Source organism: Paramormyrops kingsleyae, chromosome 5, assembly GCF_048594095.1.
Source record: "Paramormyrops kingsleyae isolate MSU_618 chromosome 5, PKINGS_0.4, whole genome shotgun sequence".
Lineage (NCBI taxonomy): Eukaryota > Metazoa > Chordata > Actinopteri > Osteoglossiformes > Mormyridae > Paramormyrops > Paramormyrops kingsleyae.
The window spans coordinates 26,771,239-26,794,282 of NC_132801.1; the positions used below are offsets into that span (position 1 = coordinate 26,771,239).

At 52.3% G+C, this 23,044-nt stretch overlaps 1 protein-coding gene across 1 annotated transcript in view; it reads right to left on the reverse strand.

The window, feature by feature from the left end:
- The window catches only part of LOC111850869 (xylosyltransferase 1), a 39,893-nt gene that overhangs the window by 12,528 nt on the left and 4,321 nt on the right, over positions 1–23,044 (reverse strand). Inside the window, exons 2-4 of the mRNA XM_023825215.2 lie at positions 5,620–6,163; positions 2,469–2,641; positions 1,681–1,883 (exon numbers count right to left, since the gene is read on the reverse strand). Of these exons, the coding sequence (XP_023680983.2) occupies positions 1,681–1,883; positions 2,469–2,641; positions 5,620–6,163 (920 nt within the window). The remainder of the gene's footprint in view (positions 1–1,680; positions 1,884–2,468; positions 2,642–5,619; positions 6,164–23,044) is intronic.

Here is a 23,044-nt window from a genome sequence, read left to right on the forward strand (position 1 = left end):
CTGCCTCCCTCCCTCCCTCCCTCACTGCCTGCCTCCTACCCTCCCTCACTGCCTCCCTCCCTCCCTCCCTCACTGACCGCCTGCCTCCCTCACTGCCCGCCTGCCTCCCTCCCTCCCTCACTGCCCGCCTGCCTCCCTCCCTCCCACACAGAAAAATGAGGCTGCATTTGAGGAATATCCCGATGGAGGTGTAGCCTGTGTGGGGTGCCCCTTTAAATGGATGCACAGTGCCTTCTGCTCTGACGGCCAGGCCCCCACATGGGTGTGCAGAGCGCCGAGGGGGCGCAGGAACAGGGTGAGCGCGATGTGGGGGTCTAGGGCATGTCCCCCATAACCATGCACACAGCCCTCCAGGAACGGCCCTGTCAGAGTAACCGAAGCAGAAGTGCAGACTTTATCTCAAACAACGTCTGCTGGGCCTCCGAAAAGCTACAGAACAACACTGTGTTACACATAACACTCCTCCTCTTACGGCATTTCTGATTGGTCACCCCGCCAGCGCCATAAAAACCACTGACCGTGTGACGGTTATGGTAACAGCCTGATGGTCCCCCACCCAGGCAGGGTTAAGATGCTGAGGCAGGCTGGTTTGTTTGTAACCAGCTCTCAGACAGCGATTACGGTTAAACGGCGAAGCTGCAGAAAGAAAACCACGCGGAAAAAAAAAAAAAAACACCACAGCAAGAAATGAAACAGGAAGTGGCAGTTAGCACCCGGCATCCTGCTACCAAACCATCAGCAGGAACGTACAGAAACCCACAGAGGGGAGATGAGAGCGCGAAGCGCTCGCTTTTGGTGCCATTAGAGAGCAGAATGACCTTTGACCCGGCTGACAGCCAAACAGAGCTGTCAGCTCTCTCTGGTCCAGAGATTCGTACATAAATGAATGCATTTAGCATGATGCACAACTGAGACAGCAAGGGCAGACAGTCCCTAGAGTAACCAAGGGCCACACACCTCCCCAGGTCAGAAATCCAGCAGGGGGAGACCCCTTAACGGGACGATTGGAGCAGAAAGGGCAAGTCCAGGTCACAACAGGCCTCCCAGGGATCTGTTCCAGCTCAATGGTGCCACCCAGAGGAACGTGCAGTTATACCAGACAGTGGGCTGCACTTCATGACGTCAAGGCACCTTTAAAGAACTGACCTGGGGAATCTGTAAGCTTCCAGGATAATGAGGGCATGAGGAGCTTGACCTTGAGTATTTAGGACAGGTAAGGGTAGCTCGGAGCTGGCGGGGCATTATGGGAATTTGCACCCTCCCCGACGTCTTTGGTCCAAAGTTTACCTTCAGCACCCGATTTTTATCTCGAGACGAGTAAGTAAACATGCCAGCAGCTTTTACACCAGGACCCCAGAAACGTCGATATACAGAGCAAGAACAATTTAGTAATCAATTACCCATGTAAACTATTCAATAGCATCATGAAAGCACCAGCTGGAACAAACTCTGAGTGGCCCTCGGCCAGAAGAGAGTCTTGCCTCTGTTATTAACGCTGCTTATTAAAGGAGTTAACGATTTCACCCATCGTTAGTGTTTATTCTGAGCCCGGATTCATTCACCGTGAGCTACGTGGCTAACTAGCCCATTTCCCCAAAGTCTCAAGCAGCCTGTAAGGTAAGACCCGCCCCTGCTCATCAGCCCCACCCCACGATTCGCTGCACAGCTCAGCGCCCTCACCTGATTGGATAGTCAGCAGCGCTGAGGTTGATGAAGAAGTCCCAGCTCCAGTCGCTCATGGCCAGGAGGTCCTTCATGCTCCGCAAGTACATAGTGAGCAGGCTGGCTCCGCCCCAGATGGTGGACATGCGCCAAGGCGTCACCCGCACATTGGGATACTGCCTCAAGAGGGTCACCACTTGGCGGTGCAGGTAGCTGGAACGCTACAAGGCACGTGGAAGGAAGAAGTTCGAGGGAAACACGAAAATGATGGCAAAATCCTGAATCGTGCAATAAACAGCATGATGACCACATTTCTTACTTTAAATACATTTAACATACGTCTCCTGCCAAAACATGAAGTTTCTGTGATATAACAAGGGACTGAACGAACTTCTAGGTTCACAGTTGAACATAAACAGGATGAGCACCTGACCAACTGACATCTAATAGCAGGAAACATCACTCAAATAACCCCGATAAATGGTTAATTACAGGCTCCAAGCACAGGGCCCGCTTTTCACAACAAATGCTCCTCTTAGGGCCACTTTTAAACACTACACCCCCCGCCCCCCCCCACCCCGCCATTGAGATCTCGCCTCTCCATGCGAGTGACACTTTATTCTGACGCCTGTTTTCTTTCACTTGACAAATAGATATAATCTGATTAATAATTTATCTGAAATAGGGTCGGTTCAAAACAACTGTGCCGCTTGGCTTTGGATTGGACCTGGGCCCAGAGGCAAATTCCTCCAGCAGTGGGAGACATGACGCCACCCACGGGAAGGGGTGGGGGGGGGGGTCGGTACCTCGTCAACGTGGACGTAATAGAAATGGGCCGAGTGGTAAATGGCTTTGAAGAGGCGCTGGAACTGGCGGGCAGCCCGGCCGTGGATCACCAGCATGAAGGCGATGCGGACGGGGTTCAGCGGTGCCCCCTCCCATGACTCGTCCTCCCAGTGCACGTTGACATTGGCTTTGCCTGGCTCATGGGAGAGAGGCGCATTCTTCAGGGGAAATGACACAAAGCAAACACAGCAACACCCAAAGCTGTATGCCACATAGGCACTGCTGTCTGCCCATTCGGGCGGCATGTAAATCCAGTGAGCGCCTCCACCGCAGTGAGCACCTCCACCGCACTATGGCACAAGCAGCCTGTTAATTATGAAGACCAGCCAGGGTGGAGTGTAAATAAAGGGCATGCCCTTGTACACCAGGCCAAGGCATCCCTCTAAACAAGGACAGGGAGGTTACATTTCCTGGCTGCAGGGGGCGCTAATGAGGGCATACACAATTACAGGGAAGCCGTGGCACCACTGTGTCAGCCAGTGAGGCATTTTAGCTGAAGGGACGGGACCTGGGCACATAATGAATATAATTTCTGTGAGGGCTGTGTTTTTATAGGCATGAGGCCGATGGAGGTTACGTGGCCCCCCGAGTGCACTGTGACTCTGGGACGGAAAGCCGCGGGAAGCCATGTCATGCTGGAAGGAGGCCAGATCCTTCCATGGGCTTCTCCCGGCGAGATCCTGTGGGACTGTACCAGACAGAGATGTGAGAAAGGCAGAGCTCTACATGCCTGGCAACGGGGATGTGAGAAAGGCGTAGCTCTACATGCCTAGGACACATGGATGTGAGAAAGGTGTAGCCCTACACACCTGATAAACGGGGATGTGAGACAGGCATAGCTTTACACATCCGATAGACTAGAATGTAAGACAGGCATAGGTCTACACACCTGATAAACGGGGATGTGAGAAAGGCATAGCTCTACACACCCAGGAGACAGTGATGTGTGAGAGGCATAGCTCTACATGCCCAGGAGACAGTGATGTGTGAGAGGCATAGCTCTACATGCCCAGGAGACAGTGATGTGTGAGAGGCATAGCTCTACATGCCCAGGAGACAGTGATGTGTGAGAGGCATAGCTCTACATGCCCAGGAGACAGTGATGTGTGAGAGGCATAGCGCTACATGCCCAGGACACATGGATGTGAGAAAGGTGTAGGTCTACACACTTCATAAACGGGGATGTGAGACAGGCGTAGCTCTACACACCTGATAAATGGGGATGTGAGAAAGGTGTAGGTCTACACACGTGATAAACATATGTGAGACAGGCGTGGCTCTACACACCTGATAGACGGGGATGTGAGAAAGGCATAGCTGTACACACCATGGTGACAGAGGTATAGCTCTACACGCCTGACAGATGGGACACAATTATATTGGAGAAAACAAGAGAAAAACAATAGATTTGAAAGTATTTGCCTTTCTAATTCTCTAACGTTATGCTTGTACCTCTAAACCGCAGCTATCGATCTTATGGTGACTTGCATTTCGGGTCACGGACACAAATGACTGTGCGCTAACAACACTAGTGCGAGACAGCAGCAGCGCCAGGCCCAGAGTGGAGTGTGGGCCACAGTGGGGGGGCGTCAGCGCCAGGCTAGGACCCGCGCCATGAAACAGCTTGGCAGGCTGAGTGAAAGAGGTGAGGGCTTGATACACACTTTCTGTTTACAAGAAAGTTACCACCATCGAGATGGTGTTTCAACGCCTCAACGTGGCCCTTGTGAACCTGCTGGGGGCCTGACTCACAGCAGTAAGTAATCCAGCCCAGATGATCTGAGCACTTAGCACCCCCCCCCCCCCTCACCCCCCAGCTGTTACAGCTCACACGGTGGCGTGGACATGAGCCAGGCCTGGGCTGCGTGGCATATCCCTCGCTCTCGGAAAACTGAAGCCCCCCCACAAGGATAGCGGAGGGTGGGGGCTCTGTTATAGGGGACCGGAGAGACAGCACAGCAGGGTTACACCCGCCAAACAGCATCGATTACCCCTGCTGGGGGTAGAGTTGTGGACAGCTGAGGGGCATAAACATGGCTACAAGCTCACAGCACATTTTCACCTTTAACCCGAGAGTATGATGAGGGTTAGCAAACGTGGCAGAAATCAGAAACGCTGTGCGTGACTGGTCTGGCACACATCTGGTCTGGGCCTCTCTGCTGCGCTCACGGCCCCCAAAGGCGGGGCACTACCCGCACGTGGTGGGGGGATGGGATTTCTGACAATCCTAACTCAGCTTGTATGTGTGTGGGGGGGGGGGTATCCTTTAAGTAATGAGCATGGTTGCGTATTATGAAGCGATCTTCAGTGTGGGATCATGAGAGAATGAGCAGAAGATCAAAGGCAAAGTGTTGCCGTGTGCTCCGGCTAGCGGTCACATGACTCACTGTCAGAAACCCTGAAACTAACACGCAGCTAACTGACCGGCGGGTAACACCCCCTGTGACAGGGAGCATGAAGGCAGCGCTGCTTAGTGCAGACAGAATCACATTATACTTCTGCACACATTAGCAGTTACAAACAATCACAATTAGTTATACTATAAGAAAATGCATTACTGTACCTTTAGGGTATAGTTTCAAAGAGAGTACACCCCTGTAGTATAAGCGTATAACAGCAGGGCTTATGTGAGGCAAAGAGCCATATAAAAACCACAGTAAAACTCTTTAGCAAGCTTTTGTCCAGTTCTTAAGAAAACAGCATGCAAACAGCCCTTGCTGCTCAACATCGGAGCTCAGTAAAACAGCGGCGCACTAATCGCTAACAGATGGAACCCCGATAACGCTCTGGGTCGCACCTACGGGCCCTGAAGCGGTGTGGGGCTCCACCGGACCGCAGAAGGACCAGAGCGGGGGCCACGAGGCAGACGGGCATGATGCTGGACGGTAGAGGAGACACAGTGATCTCAGCTCACAAAGCAATGTGCGCAAGCCGCGTGGGAAGGGCTCACTCATACTTACCCCCAGCAGGCTGGGGATTACAGAACACACTCATCATTTTCAGTCATCTCTGCCTTCAGCAAACGTGTTCTGTCCAAGTATGGTTACCAGGACTGCGTCCAAGAACTAATTCATCAAACAGATTTTGATGGACAAAATGTAGAGCACTCACCCTCCAGGGGGCAGTAGCGAGTCACCTTCTCCGGCATAAGCCGGCCCTCCTTGTGACGGCAGTACACCTCGGCGATCTGCTGCCGGCACTCCTTGCTCTTGGCGCGGGACAGCGCTGAGATGGCCTCTTTGCCACCGATCTCGCACTTGGGCGGCTGCTCGTACGTGATCTGCGAGGCGGAGGGGGCTGGCTTGCCGGCCGGCTGGACGCCCCGGTGCCTTTCCTCTGTCCGCTGCAGGCCTCCTGCCCGGCCGGTGCTCGCAGAGTGTGTGCGGTTGGGACCCGGAGAGGCTGGCGAGGCGGGTGAGGCAGCCTCAGCACCGTCGTAGTGGATGACCTCGTCGGAGGCCTTGCCCGTGCCGCGGGGGGGCGGTGCTGCCCCCTCACCGAGCCGTCCCCGTCCATGGCCGGCCGTCCGCCTCTGTGGTTGCGAACGCGCCCCGAAGTTGCTGTTGTCAATGTTCTCAAAGTCCTTGGGCACGGAGTTCTCGTTGTTGCTGTCCACCCGTATTTTCTCCTTAGGCCGGTGAGAGCGGAAGCCATCCTGTGAAGGAGGGACACGGACACCAGCTGTCACTGCACATCACCGAGCCAGAACTGCTTTCCACGGAACGCGGCAGAAGCCATCTCCCAAACCGATCTCAGCTTTAGAACCCGGGAAGTCGGGCTCGGCATGTCCCAGCCTAACGAAACAGCGGCGACAGCTGGGGGTCTGACATCACTACTGGGTGTGATGAACCTTCGCTCCATTACCACACAACTGAGCTGTGTCAAAAACAGGAAACGCTCAGAGAATCTGGAGCAGGGCTATAATAATATATGACTGAATGTCACTTATTATCAAAAGGATAAGCAATTATTACATATTTCTATTAAAACCCAGACTGACAAAGTGCATCCTGGACCTGAGGACAGCCCCGCCCCTCAAACAGTAGCTCAGCCAATCAGGCACCAGAGAGAGAATGAACAGAGAGCCAGGTGGAGATGCCTGGGAAAGAGGATTTGGGGGGCACATGGTACAACCCCCCGCATGTAAAATTGTCATGGCAAGCCTAAAGTTCACGTCACTTGTATGGAAGCCAGAGCTGGGGGGGGGGGGGGGGGGGGAGTAAACCATGCCCCCCCACACAAAGGCTCTTCGCCGGACCCTTCCCGGAGGCCCACACCAGCAGCTCGTTCATGTGCTGTCTGGCCTCCTCTCTGCAGGGACAAACGGGGGCTTTTAGGGGAAAATTACAGCGCACTGGATTAATAGCCTGGGAAAGCGATGTAGGTGAGGCAGTATCGATCGCCTGCGGGGAGCGCTCTCTTCCCACAGAGCCTCGGGAGACAGCTCCGGATGTCCTGGCACACAAGATGCCTGCCGACCACGGGTATAAATATCTCACGCGGCGATTGGCCCCCCGAATCGGCTCCTGCTTTGGCTCCTCCCCATGGGGCCCCGGCTCAGATAAATCCCACTGCGGACGAAACGGCACATGGGGAAAGGGGCCAGTCTGGGTCCGGTTGTGTCACCAGGAAAACCTGTCACCTGCACGATCTTCTGCTAAAAGATCTTCTGCTTAAACACCTGCAGGAGCAAACTCACCCAGCTCCACTTCCAGAAATCACTCCTACCAACCACCAATGCACTGTACAACTGTTCATGTCATTGTTGCTAGGGTGACCAGATAATTCATGTCAGGGAGGACATACTGAGCTCCATCAGGTTTTACACACTGAAACTGAAAGGCTCCTGTGCTCAGCTAAATAGTTTAGTTCTTCTTGTGCCTTTACTTGTTTGTTTCCTTCATTGAAAGACTCATCCAGCTGCTTCACATTGACATTAGTGAACAAAGGAGACTGGCCTATCAGCACACAGCAAGAACTGAATGCTTAAGTGAAATCCTGGTCCTTCTGAATGAATAATGATCATTTACAAATCCTGTCCTACAGTAGGTCAAAGTGCCTTCCCTGACATGGATCATCTGCCCAAGTGGAGATACCATCCCTGTAAGCAACTATTTTATCCTTGCATATTATGAAATTTTTGTTTATTTGCCTATTTCATGTTTTTTATAAACATGTTTGTAAACGTGATGTATGTTATATGATGATACATGTTGTTGTTAATGCTGCAGGATTGAGAAAATTTCCCTCTAAGGAATTAATAAAGTACTCAAGCTGGGAGTAGCCTGGGGGTTTGGCTGGGGGGGTGCATTCCGGTATTCTGTGAATCCCATATAAAGTGTCATCCCATCAGAATCATCATCATTACTGTGCGTTATTATATTTTATTACTTCTAAAGTTCCTGACTGAAGGGTACATGTCAATCCTCCCCAGGGATTCGAACCAGTAGCAGCTAGTCCCAGTGACCCTCTAGATGGAAAAAGTCTCTCTGTGACCTGAGTGCCTTGTCATTACTGGGGGGCGGGACATAGGGAGATTCTGCTGGCAAGGGCAGCCAAGAGCGGAGGGGGTGACAACAGAGCCAGATGTGCGAGCGCCCCCCCCCACCCCCCACCAGGGCCCGCAAATATGCTTAATAATGGCCATCCAACTAAAAACCCCAGAAGGTGCAGCCCCCAAACCCAGCTGGTTCCGGTCCATCTTCCGGACACCAGGATGAGGAACGAAATACACAGGAGGCGCTCTTTCACAGCGTGACGGCCTGCACAGCTGCGGGCTGTGGATAAGCACCGGACACAAGCCCACAGGGCATTAAGCGGCAGTAACCGAAAAGCCACCTCCGGCCTCCTCGCTCACTGCTGGCCAGCACACCTGCTGGCGCCCCCTGCTGGCGGCTGACCCTGTGCATGGCCCATGGATCCAGGATCTGACCTGAGATGGACAGCGGGGACAGCAGGGCCAGTCCCTGAAATGAGGCCCCCGCTACCTCAAAGGCTTTGATCTTCTCAAATACTCAAACCTGGGTCTGTTTAAGGAGCACAAACAAGAAGAATGATGGCCTTATTAATCCTGCAGGTTCCAGCAGGTTCCTATTTCACTCCTCTCAGCTAACCATGTGCCCTACTTTGTGCCCCCCCCCCCCAAGGGCGGAGCCAAACGAAAGGCCACCCCATTACCAAGACGGCCCCACCCCCACCCCCACCCGCACGCTGTCTTTGTCCCTGGGAATGTGCTCCAAGCTGGAGGCCGCTGTGAATGAGCCATGGGGCTTTGGTATGCGGGGGGGCTGCTCTATAGAGAGCCGTCAGTCACGGCCCCCCGGCACTGAGCTCCTTTGTCACAGCAAGCTTCCTTTCCTAAATTGCAGGGTGACGATCTCACTCCACCCCCCCCCACCCCCTGGGCCCCCACACAGCGGGGGTGTAAACAGGGGGCCACGTTACTATAGAGTAATTTCTGCTGTTGGGGTGCATGAATGACATTGGGATCACACTCAGAGTGGAATGGAAAGAAAGGACCCCCCCCCCCCCCACAACCATACTAATGTGGGGGGTGGGGGGGAGGCAGGATCTGGGATGGGAAGAGGACCCCCGCAGTAATTCTAGCGGTTTCTTCGTGTCTGAAAAACAGCTGGATCTCACTGGCCCCTTAAAGGCCCCCCTCCCCCCATGATTGGCCAATACTGGTTTCATTTAAGTACAAAAAAAAATCTATAAGCATATTTTGGAGACCCCCTCCCCTAGCTGGGGGGGGACAAAAACAGGACAAAAGAGAAGCGAAGTGGTTTGGAGTCCCTCACTTGGGGGAGCAAGCTGGTGAAAGCGCGAGAGAGAGAGAGAGAGAGAGAGAGAGAGAGAGCGGGTTGGAGGGGGTCAGCAGAGGGATGGAAATGAATCACTTGGGGGGGTGGGGGGGGGGGGGGCACAGCTACCCAGGATCAGCGGTCAGCACCTCACTGGCGCGGCACGGTGTCGGGGCACTGGGTCACTTAGTGACTCGCCGGATCAGCACATGTGTCTGACACCCGCAGGCGGCATCATCATAAATAAAATAAACGAAAATGTCCCAGGGACTCCCCCACCGAAGCTCATGCCTCCCCCCCCCCCCCCCCACCGAGCTGTGGCTCGCTCTGGGCGTCCCGCCAGCCCCCTCCCACCATACACTCTGTTCCTCCCCCAAAAGGCAGGGAGCACACCAGCACCCACCCCTGCCATGAAGACACCTGGAGGTCGGCGTGGGGAGGCAGAGGGGGAACACGCTTCGTGCCGTGTGTCCTCACACGGGGCTGCGGCGTGGGGAGGCAGAGGGGGAACACGCTTCGTGCCGTGTGTCCTCACACGGGGCTGCGGCGTGGGGAGGCAGAGGGGGAACACGCTTAGTGCCGTGTGTCCGCACACGGGGCTGCGGCGTGGGGAGGCAGAGGGGAAACACGCTTAGTGCCGTGTGTCCTCACATGGGGTTGCGGCATGGGGAGGCAGAGGGGGAACACGCTTAGTGCCGTGTGTCCTCACATGGGGTTGCGGCGTGGGGAGGCAGAGGGGGAACACGCTTAGTGCCGTGTGTCCTCACATGGGGTTGCGGCATGGGGAGGCAGAGGGGGAACACGCTTAGTGCCGTGTGTCCGCACACGGATACATTTATTTAAAAGCAAAACAGAAAAAAACCTTCAGTAGAAATCGCCAATTTAAGAAGTGTGTGAGCGGCATTAACCAAAAAGGCTGGGAAGTGTGCATTCAGCAGCCGGGGGGGCGGGCAGTGGGCAGCGGGCAGCGTGCCAGGGAGGTGCAAGGCGGGCATGGTACCGATAGGGACATGTTTACCGGAGCAGCCCGGCACGGATTATCTAGGGTTACACTCCCCAATGGCAAAAACTGCCTCACATAGTGTCTTATTCCTTTTTAGATGAAGAGGGAGTATAAAGGGGAACATCATGAGGTCAGATATCACAGAGCCTAACTCTAACCCCGTTCATTAAAAACAGGGAACGATAAGCTTAACCGTAACCCCTCCATAGTCCATCTGGTCACAGGTGAGAAGTCTCACAGCACGTCGTAAAAGGAAAGACTTCTTCGGCATCCTCACAAATCCCTGGAAGCATTATCTGTGAAACTTCATCGCGACGACAGAAGCCAAAGAGCCACTGTTGGCAAAGTTAGAGAAAGGAAAAAAAGAAAGAAGTTTTTAAATATTTTTTGAATGTTGAAAAATTACAGTCCGCAGCGTGACACAAATTAGATAACGGAACTCATGCTTAAAGACAGCACTTATTTTCTGTGAGGCCAGAAATGTGCTGTAGTAATTAGGAGTGGGATGAAACAAAAGAACTGAACAAAAAGGTATGGCGTCACATCCAGGGGACCGGGGTGGGGGGGGATCTGGGAGCGAGGGAGCCCCCTGGTCACTCTGCAGCGGACAGCACCTGTGGGGGATGGGACAGCTCCACCAGAAGGCCATCTCATCTCAGCCAGTTGTCAGGCTGCAGCTGGGCCACAGCTCTGGACGGTGTCTCGGAAAATACAGCTGCCTCCACCGCGTCTATTCATAGAGCCGTGGGTCCGGCGAGCCGCGCGGATAATTCACATGGACGCTCTGCAATGAAGTTACACGTCTCCCTGCGAAACGGCGCCGGTTCTCTTCACTTATACGGCGAAATGTTGGTTTAACTCGCTATTTTTAGAACACTTACAATATTATCTCAGAGTCTACAGATGATACCGAGTGATATCTAACGGAGGTGTGGAGAAGATCTTCATGCCTGTGACCAGCGCCAGTGAAAGCCCACATGGAGCCCTGGGCAGGCCTCAGAACTTAATTCAGCTGACAGTATGTGCTGGGGGTGGGGGTGGGGGTGGGGGTGGGGGTGGGGGTGGGGGGCTCTGGAGGTTTGCTAATTTGGTGCTCAGAAGATGGCATCACCTAATGGGCTGTTGGCACTGCACCATCCGCCACGTTAGAGCTGCCAGTGGGGGGCGCTGTGGTGCACAGGACTGTGGCTGCTGAGGAAAAGGCAAGGCTCAGCAGAAGGCCGGCGCCTCCCGCCTCTAAAATAACGAGGCCGCTTGACCGCGGCCAGCAGGCTCCTCGCCACGGCGACAGCCCGGCACTGCTAAGTGAATTGTCTTAATCATCATGGGGACGGGTGCAGGCGCGACCTGGGCCCTCTGCCAGACACCCGAGGGGGGGGGGGGGGGCGGGCTGGTGGGAGCGGCAGAGCACCTGCACGTCTCTCAGGACAGACAAACAAACGGATAAGCGATGAGGCGGAAGTTTCTGGAAACCTGGGGGGGGCGCAACCATCCGTGTCCCTCCCGGGGAACGAGCGCGGGCTGAAATGCTGAGCGGTCATTTCCTTGCTGGCTGGAACGGACTTGTGTCAGGGAGGATAGAGTGTGTGTGGGGGGGGGCAGCCAGGCAGCGAGCAGTTTGGGGCTGTAATTAGTCTATGGCGGGAGCAGCACCGGGACAGTGGCTAATAGAGGACCTCATTATAGCACCCCCCTCCCCCCCCCCACCCGATTTGGACCAGACTTCAAACACAGGCTCCGCGGTCCGGTGTGTAATTAGCGCAGCTGTCCATCAGTGGAACCCGTGGGCTGGGATTTCTGGGACTGAAACACCAACCGTTTCAGGGGTTCTGGTGCTCAGCCTGACACAGGTGAGTGGGGGGGGGGGGGATTATATTTGTCACGGCTGCCTCCAAGCTGACCACCACAACCTCTGAATTGGACCCGCCGGTGTATCCCGGCATCCAGACCCACGCACGAGCGCGCTGGAGCCAGAGGGGATGCATCAGCTTCATCATTTCCATCCCAGCACCCCCCCCCCTCCCCCCCAGCTAGGCTGCCAGCTCGTTTCCCATCATGCATCTGTTCGAGCCTGGCCAGATCCAGCGTCGCTTGCTAACTTGTCCTGGCTCGATGCTAACCGTGGGAAATCCTTGGCGGTTTTTAAACGACATTAAAGTATGCGGGATATCCGTGCCCCGCTCCACCCCACAGATTACTGCGTCCTGCTTTCCCATTATCCACACGTTTCCATGTCTAACCGGGCCGGCGCCGAGCGTGTCTAATACGCTAATTAAACTCACTGCGGGGATAATGGCGGCCGCGCCGTCTGCCATTAGTCACACCTGACGCGGGAGCTTCCTTCCACGACCACGCCGCGCTTGCCGAGTGGGCCGGCCGGCTGGCCGCCGGGCACCAGAGAGACGGTCCGTTCGGCACGGCCTTGGCAGGTCTCCGGGGAGCGATTCCAACAGCGTGGCTTTACACCTGTCACTCTATTCTGGGACATTCATGATCCAGGCGTTCAGTTATCCACGGCTGAAGAATCAGAACAAAACTTTCCATTATCCAGACCTTTTGGTTCAAAGGAGTCTCAAATGATGCAACAAAAAGTGTTGGATACCTCAGAAACACGCCAAAATTCCCATGCAGGCCTCTCTCTCTCTGTGATTAGCCGACTGCTGATCATGATCCCTCTGCACAATCACACATTTCATAATAATTATCTGGATTTACTCCTTTTATAGGAGTGACTCTCTGCAAAGCACCAGATAACCTCCTTAACGCTACTGTGTGTTCAGGTTTGATCGCCAATGAACTCTTGTTGATCTGGCAGTGGTATACAGCTAGTATATAAATAAATAAACCGTTCCTCAAACTCTTAAGTCAGTCAAATTTTATTTAAGTTACACACCATTCAAGACCCAGCAAAAAACACTTAAGCCAAAAAATACACTAACAATACATACTAAAGAACACATATTAGATAAATGAAAAGATAAAGTGTAAATTTACAGGCATAGCAGAGAACGTCTTGTCTAAATAACGTTAAAAGTGTTAAATTTAGGAATTTTTTGTGATTCTAGGGAACAAATCCAGTCCAAGCTGACAACACGGAGATACGTTCACTGCCAGGGCAGAGGGGCCCAACCGCAGGATCAGGCACAGGAGCTCAGGAAGAAGCATGAGCCCAGCTGAGATTTTAATTCTGCCTCGGTCAGGCCAACCCGACTCCTACTTAATTTGCCTGTTCGTCTCAGTCTGAACATTTTAATTAGGTCACTTTAAACGCTCCCACTCACAGCCCTTTTAGAAGTTGACGATTTTTATTTTTAACATTATCTCTCTGCTCCTACAAGCCAACCTTTTCTTTTCACAAAGTGCTTGCCGTTCTCTCTCTTAAAGGGAATTCAAAATGGGTAATTCCTCAGTCCCTCACCTTCCCAGGGACACGCGTAGGCAGCCCGTAGCCTTCATGCAACTTTCCGGTTTACCATGACCGCTCGGGAACGTTCCGGCTGGAACCGCCGGCAGCTACGCCTGCCGTTCCCACTGTACTGGAGACCGCCGCGGTTCTGCGGCCCGGCCACCCAGAAGAGAGCAGAGACAGGGGGCGCAGGAGCGCAGTGGGGTGAGACCACATCAGACGGCTGGCCTTGGGCCAGAAACTGTGTGAGGCATTTGTAAAGAAAAGACAGACCCCCCCCCGCTCACCTGGAGAACAAAACACAGCAGAAACAAACACACGGCACGTCGCGTGTTCAGGAAGACCGTGGGCGATGTGTAGCACGTCACACTTCCTGTTTTAAAAGGAAGTGAGGGGCTAGAGGCACGAAGTGCCACACAGATGCGTTTCCCTAACATCTGCACAAAAGCTCAAGGCTGAGGATCATCTGCACGGGGGTTGTTGAAAAGGGGGCCACTCACTTATCCAGGCACGCACCACACACACGGGGCCAGCAGGGGGCCGAGCGACCACCAAACGAGCAACGGGGAGCTTTAGGAAGATGCACACCATGTCCATAATGGCACTACAAACCTGCGAGCCTCGCAACGTCGTAGGGCACAGTGACAATACAACAGACCTAAGTGTAAATCCTAATCAAACTACCAGACCACAAATATTTACTGGAGAAATAAATATTTTTGCTCCACATCCTGGCCACACATCCTGAGTCTGTTTAAACATCTTGCTGGCCGCCGTCCATGAGGGTTGCCATGCCAGCATTGTGTCTAACGATTCTCTACAATCCCCCCTCCCTTCCACACATTAGATGAGATTAGAAATACGCGGGTTTGCACCTGTAATTTCAGCAAAGACTATGTCAAAGTATGTCAGAAACAGCAAAGCAACTGAGCTGCCAGACAGCATCCATTACAAGCACAACCAGAAGTTAGTTTCAATGGCTTGCAGGCGAGTTGCTAACAGTATATCACCGCTGAATATGTCAAAGGGTAAAAAACAAAGTTTACGGAAACTTCTGGCGTATTCTTTAAGCTGTCCACGCTTGATTTCAAGAGCATGTTGGTGGGCTGGACGGTTTCACACTCCGTGAAACTCAGACACATCTGAAGGTATCGGGTCCGACTAGGCGCTACGGAAGTCAAGGTAACCTTACTGAGACCAGTTCTGGTGACGATAGCCTTAAGGTGGCTGTATACTTCAAGCTACATCTGGACAAAACGAAATCGAATACGTTGGCAAGACCAATCTGTCTAAAATGGAGCTGCCGCCGAGTTCGTTCCATGTCACACAACAAGTTGGCCTTTATATTAAAAGCTGCAAGTGTTTGGTGTTTCCGGTCCAGAAACTACAACTCCAGACCAAGACTTTGTTCCTACCAACCAGTTGAGTACTCTGTGACTATGACTCTTTATGTACAACTGGTTGGTAGAAACAAAATCCTGGTCTGGATTTGTAGTTTCTGCACCTGAAATTCCCAACACTGAAAGCCACTATTAGTTTAATACTACACACAGGGAAGCTAACGATTTACACAACACTTACTGTTACACGCTAACAAAACACAATCTGCAGCAAACAACACATAATTATGACATTTACTATTTACAGAAATACACAAATACACATATTAATTTAATGTTAATTTTATGTAATGTTTGTATTAATGTTTGTGTACACCAGGGGTGTCAAACTTCAGTCCTGGGGGGCAGGAGCCCTGTGTAGCTTAATCCTTTCCCTGTTTCACCACAAATGATTCAACTCAAGAGCTGTGTGGTAATTAGCACAAGTAATTGAAAATTTGAATAAGGTGTGTTAAATGAGAGGAAACCTAAAAATATGCAGGGCTCCGGCCCTCCAGGACTGGAGTTTGACAGCAAATCATTGGTGGGACCAAAAAAAAACAAAAAGTTCAGCTTAGGGACCCTGCACAGGGGGGTGCACCGAAACGGTGACCGCTGTAGTCATTATAGCTCATACCACAGTGCACTGCTAAAACGATGTTAATTCGGTTGATTTTGTTTATATATACGCCAACCTTTAGTGATAACAGTCCGACTGACACTAGCCTTAGTGATGATTGCCCTGCTGATGCTAGCCTTAGTGATGATAGCCCTGCTGACGCTAGCCTTAGTGATGATAGCCCTGCTGACGCTAGCCTTAGTGATGATAGCCCTGCTGACGCTAGCCTTAGTGATGATAGCCCTGCCGACGCTATCCTTAGTGATGATAGCCCTGCTGACGCTAGCCATAGTGATGATAGCCCTGCTCATGCTAGCCTTAGTGATGATAGCCCTGCTGACGCTAGCCTTAGTGAAGATAGCCCTGCTGATGCTAGCCGTAGTGATGATTACCCTGCTGGTGCTAGCCTTGCTGTTGACAACCTTTGAAATGACAACCCTGCTGATGGTGGGCTCAGTGAAAATAGCCCCACTTGATTCCCCTGCTGACGCTTCCCTAAGTGATGATAGCCCTACCGATATTAGCCTTAGTCATGATAGTCCTGTTGTTGATAACCTTAATAATGATAGCCCTGCCAATGTTAGCCTTAGTGATGATAGCCCTGCTGTTGATAACCTTGGTAATGATAACCTTACTCTATTCCATCATTCACAGAGTTTAATCAGCAAAAAAGCAATTAGACCAGGAGCAGAGAGGGAGGGAGGAGGAGAGGGGAGTGTGCAGCTCCAGCTATCACAGCCAAGACATGCGCTTAAGGGAGCAGGGGATCCATCTTAATTTGAAACACAGACGTGATGTGGACAGCCATATTTTAAAAACTCCTATGCTGCTATCACTGCAAACAGATTTCAGTAAAACGAGCTGGGAAGGCTCCAGTACAGTGAGTTTATTTGGCTGAGTTCCTTATCAGCCTGTAGGGGGAGCCCCTGAGCACCTCCCGCAAAAGCTGCCTGACATACCTACCTGACAGCACACATCCAGGCACAAACATGGATGTGTTTCTTGATCACTCACCTTCGAGTTCAATTCCCGCTTCCGTTATTAAGTGCCAACTGGGCTGGGGAACCAGAAGCCGGATCGGACCCTTTCCCCTATTACCTCCAAAGGTGACTGCCATCCTCCAGAATGCAGACCTGTGTCAAGGGACGATTCACCCTAAAAAAAAACCCACTAAGGCTGTGCCCATCCAGGTCATGCGACAGGGACGCGAGTCGCCATTGACCAGAGGTGTTATTATAATCTCCTAGGCCAGGCAGCTAGGCAATCGAGCACTGGCTCCCAAATCAGCGGCTGGTGGGGAGGGAGCGGCGGCCAGCGGCTGCGTCAGCACTCCACAGGACGGCGTGGTGCTTTCAAAGCGGCCGCATTGAGCTGTAAATAGCTGCAGACGCCGGGCGGAACCTCACCAGGAGGACCGAACGGGGGCAGCCGCGGCAGCATCGCCGCTAATGAACATAACAGCCGCTATCATCATTACCGTAATGACTCTTTTACTCTCATTACTGCAATTCGCTGTTTTGTCATTTATTTTTCGACGGCGAGCTTTTTTAAAAAAAATAAATATGTCTAATAATTACTGAAAACCCTGGGAGTCTAATTAGTCTGAAGTTTAAATAATGCAAATTGCAGCGAGTGCTGTGACAGATCCACCAGCGAGGACACACCAACAGTTCGATAGTAAGGCTCCCCCGGCTCAGACTGAAGCACAAGTCATACTATACAGACAACCCTGCAATAATATCAGATAGCACTTAAAGAAAAACACACCTCTAGTAACAAATGGGCTGAACCTGAAAAACCATTTCTATAAAACAGCGTTTCCCAATCCGGTGTTCCAGGACCCACAGTCAGTCTATGATTTTGTTGCTGGGGGAGGCAAAAATCCCCCCCAGCCTGTGGCCCTCACAAGGCTCCCTGGGTGGGGGGGGAAGGGGGGGGTGTATGCGTCCGGTGTCCACATGGCTGTAGTTTTCTGCATGCCACCATGAGTCAGCTGCTCCGGGACCGGTCCTGCTTCAAGTGAAGCACGGAGCCGACTCCACATTCGCCAAACCGTTATGATTTCGGGAGACTATAAAAAAAAAAATTCACATTCAGCTGGAACTTGCCTGGAAATATTTTCCAGAGATTAGCCTGAGCCATACAAAAGTCCTCCCTATGGATCTGTTACAGCAGCACAAAGAAACCTAGAAAAATCAAATTGGTGACTCTAAACAAGCGCTTACAAAATAAAAATAAAAACACAACAATGGCACATTGTTTCAGGCTGAGTGCCCCGGCGTCACAAACATGGCACGTCGGTGACTCCCTCATCGCCGCTCGCTCTCCTGGGCGCCGTTAAAGTCCGTGTGAGCCCGGACGCTTGCCCACCTTCCCTGAATCGCACGCTCGCCTCAAAGGGGCCTTTTCAGCCGGCTTTAGGCCGGCACAGAGCAGCTCTTTGTAGATTGTACACGCAGGAGTGCGAGATCCAGGTGCCAAGAGCATTTCTGACCATCAGCTATCTCTGCTTGTGTCAGGAGAAGTGTACTTCACAATTACCATTGTGTGTGCTTCTAAACTTATAGTAAACGATTACATTGGTTCATCTCCCACAACTGTTTATCGAGTACGGGTTAACAGTGAGCCTGGAACCTATCCCAGGATGCACAGGGAGAGGACACCCTGGATGGAAAGGCAGACCATCACAGGACATAAGCAGTATTTGAGCATTTTAGAGATACCGATTCACCTAAATGCACGTCTTTGCACTGCCAGCGAAAACCAGAGAACCAGGATAAAACCCTCACAACACACACACACGGATACACACACACACACACAATGGATGTGGGATTCAAACCCCCAAACCCAGGAAGTGTGAGCCAGCAGTGCTGCCCACGGAGCCAAAAACGAGGCACAGCCGAGCAGGACAGCAGTAAACCATTCCAGTGTCCCCATTAACCAGCCCGATTTTCCCTTAAAGGCCCTAACCTCAAACGCCGGATGCTAAAACCTGCAGTGACGTTGCGCGGTAGAAGCACCGTGATTCACTTACGGTTAATCAAACAACCCGGGCCGAAGTGGCGAGACGGCAGATCATTACCGCGCAGCTCAGTTAGCGTGCGGTTCTGAGAAAGCCGAGGCCTGCGTCGACCGCGGGCCCCGAGTCTCATTTACTGGCCGCTCCGCTGAGAAGCCTCACAAGGGCACTTTCAACTTCAACCTACTGGAAGGAAAAAATAATAAGTGAAAAAGAGCGGAGCTGGCAGCTTTAATCAGCACACCACTCACTTCATCACCTACCATGTCCTTGGATTATCAGAAGACGCCTCCAGAAATGAAACCTTTATTTAAGATGGACCCCATGACTGGGCTGTCTACGAAAACAGGCAGCAGTTGCCCTTTACATCCTACGCGTGTCCAAAACCCCAACAACTCCCTACTTCAGATAACCCCGTATCTCCTCTGCAGCTCCCTGGAACACCTTAGGCCCTGGGTCTGTCAGCCCTTAATACCACCTTAGGCCCAGCCAGAACCCCACCCTGCCTGCCTGGGACAGGCCGCATGCCCCCCACAAGTCTGAGCAGCATAAGCTATTACAGCAGTGGTTCGCAAACTGGTCTAGCCTTACTACATACACTATTCCCTGGGTCTGTAACGCGTGACCCAAATTTATAATGGGATGGTGGGGTGGATTGATGGGTGATGGCAAAAAGTGGTCAACCAGGAGGGGTGGGGATGGTGCAAGTTGGCGACCAGGAGGGCGAGGGGTGCTGGTAAAAAATTTTTATTTAACCCACACATTCTGTGGCCAACTGAAAATGGTTTTGTGACCCACTTTTGGGTCACGACCCACTGGTTGAGAAACACTGCTTTAGAGGGTGGATGGATGGATGGATGGATGGATGGATGGATAAATAAAATGAGAACTAACTGTATGGACTGAATATGCAACCTACTCTGGTAGCCGGTAATAACAGGACATGCTAAACAACACGTAGCCAGGGGGCGATGAACACGGTTACATGGTCACACAGACGTGTCAGTAAACTGGATCGTCACCGAGTGGAGGTCACCCTGCACTGATGAGGACTCGCCAGCGGCTCCCTAAGTAGCCTAAAAATCCAGGGGATTGGAGGGGATTACGCCAGGGATTTAAGTAGATGTCGGATTTAAGGATATAACACGAAATCAAACCTGCAGCCGCCTCTGCCGTGTCGCCGCACGCATCCTCGTCAGGAGAAACAATGTAGGCATAAGACCCTGCGCAGTGCAAGGCGGACAGGGGGCAAGGGGGGGCGCTGGCCAGCCGGACGGAGGGACACCTGTCAGATAACCGCCTCCGGGGCACAACAATGTCTACCGCAGTCTGTCACCACTCTGCATAGACGTCCCCACAGGAAAACAGGAAACAGACAGGAAAAAAAAATCAGGATCACGGCCAAAAGTGAAGAGGTTGGTGAAGGGCGTCCGTCACGAGGAGGAAGTGCGGCGGGAGGGGGCGCTAGCGTGACAGTCTGGATGCGCGTTCATACGCAGGATGGAAATAACTCATTCAAAGGACCAAAATAACGCAGTGAGCGTGAAGTCCTCGGTGGAGAGACAATGCCTCCCCCTCCCACGCACTCTGGTAACGTTCATGTCACCCACCGGAGACGCAGAAATAAATACCCGGGAGAACAATTCAAATGCTGGCACCATTTTAAGGGGCCTTCAGAATCAAGAAACAGTGGGAACAGTGGTGTGGACCCTTAGCGAGGATTTAAATACCTTCATTACCTTCATTTATCTGCCATCCATCCATCCATCCATCCATCCACTCATCCTCATGCTTATCCTAGTCAGGGCTGGGGGCGGGGGATCCACCTACCACACGTCACTAACCCTAACACCGGATTCCCAGCAAGGGGGGCGACTGGCCTGTTGAAGTCCACAAAGCCCCCCCCCCCCCCCCCCCCCCCATGATGAAGAGAAACACACATGGCTACAGGAAACACTGCGTACAAAGTGACACAGATACTGGAAATAAGACCAAGCACTAAGCTGCCCCCACCCATATTTTCCTGGGCCCACACCCTTCTGTCTGACCCTCACCCATCTGTCTCGAACAGAAAGAGCAGTGTTTTTGTAATGTAAACACAGAGCAGGGGTACTTGTATGTCTGACACCCCCCCCCCCCCCCCCCCCCGCGCACTGGGCCCAGCCCATAGCGCCACGTCGCGGTTATTTACATTCGATGCGGCAGAGCGTAGAGCAGACAGCGGGGGCCATTCATGCTGACGTGGAGCGTGACGCACACAGAGCACCTCTGAAGGACCCCGTCAGTGGGGAACGCCCGATTCGGCGATGTAACGGGGTCCCAGGAATCTCTCTGGGCTCCCAGAAGGGAACTCCGGACTCCTTCTAAGGTGACATTTTGTGACATTTATAAACCAGGTGAGACAAACTTGCATCACAAATGCCGCGTAAACTCGTGCGTGGCGAGGACGCAGTGTTTATCCACAGGGCGGAGGCTAAACCATGCCCCCCCCCCCCCCCCCCCCCCCCCCCCCCCCCCCCCCACAACCCATCTCACACCACCCTCTGTTTATAATCCAGAATTTAAGCACCCCCTGACCCCCACAAGGGACCAGGGGGGAAAAAAGAAAAAGAATAAACAAACACCCTCCCCCAGGCGTACAGGGCCGGGGGGGTGATCTGTGAATGGCTTCACTGAGGTTATGTGCATCCAGTCTGATTCATGGTGACTGAGAGCCGGGGAGGGCAAGGGGGTGCATTAACTTAGATAGTCCTTACAAACCCCCCAGCTCATGCCTTTCCAGTGGTAACAGAGAGCTGGCAAATTGGGCATCACCCATATGGAGGATGAGGGGGGGCGGGACCAGATCTCGGGTCTGCGGTACAGTGAGGGTCAGCCGCCGACAGCCAGCGACAGGACGCTAATCACGGGGCCGTCGGCAGCTGAAATTAGTCATGGGCAAGAGAGGCGTGAGAAGCATGTGGCCCCCCTGTGGAAATCAGTAAATAATGCTGTAAATCACGCTGACGTGCCCTGGCTCTTAGACGGAGACACAGTGACGTCCTCCCCCAATGCTCCCGGCAGCACACCTATACATCACGCATATGAGAGCACGCCTCTCCTCCCCACTGATGAAGAATGGAGTCACTCCCTTTCCAAGTTAGAAGCCATTTGTCCATCCTTGTCATACCCCCCCCCCCCCCCCGGTTTGATAGCCATGCAGTTTTTTCTAGAAAATTTTGGTGTCAACGTTTAGCACAATAATTAAATGGTGCAGTAAGAGGCACACACATACATGCACGCACACACGCGCACACACATACACGCACGCACACACGCGCACACACATACACGCACGCACACACACACACACACGCACACACATGTAGGGTAAACATATCCTTATGGGGACCGCTCATTCATTTCAATGGGAAAAATGCTACCACTAACTATGACAACCTTAACCCCTACCCTGCCCTAACCATAACCATAAATAACCAAACAAAATGCAAGAGTTTTTGCATTTTTAGTTTTTTCATAGCAGTCACCGATTTTTATAAAATAGAGTTTTCCCTTATGGGGACCAGGAAACCGGTCCCCATAAGGGAAAAAAACGGATATTTATCACGTTATGGGGACATTGTGTAAATAGGTAAACCCGCTCGTGCACACAGACACACACACATTTACAGCAGCATAAATAAAGATATTTAGGTGATGCACAGCATCCTATTGGAGTACAGCAAGCGATTCTCCCTCCAAGGACGTAAACCTGAAACTTCTGGTCAAAACCCGAGTTGCATAACAAAAACACGACCACAATATGACCTATTTATACCTATAAAGGGGAGAAACAAAAGGCCCTAAAACGATAGACAGGCGCACACTGGAGATCGCCCATCACTGCACTAATGCACAGAAGACCTCCGTTTGGAAAGTGAATGGTTTACATGGAGCGTTCTCTCATTTATTTTGAGGATAAGCCTTTCCTACGCTTTCCTACAGTTAGTATATTTCCCCACATCTTAGCCAGACACAAAAGGTTCACGCTGTGCCCTGTTCCTATGTGAACCCCCCCCCCCCGAGCAAGGCTGGTAAGGTGTCAGAGAAGGATGCGAAGAGGCATGATCAATTACCCCAATCAGCCCAAGGACATGTGACCAATGGCTGTTGCTCATTCTAAAGAAAACCTTCTCAGCTATACATAGGACTCATATTAGTGTACATAAAGTCCAGAATACAAGGTCTGCTTTCCTGAAAGTGTAAGGACACATAAGCCACTTTCTGAGGTTGTATATGATGTGAAGTCAATGCCCCTCCCCTCC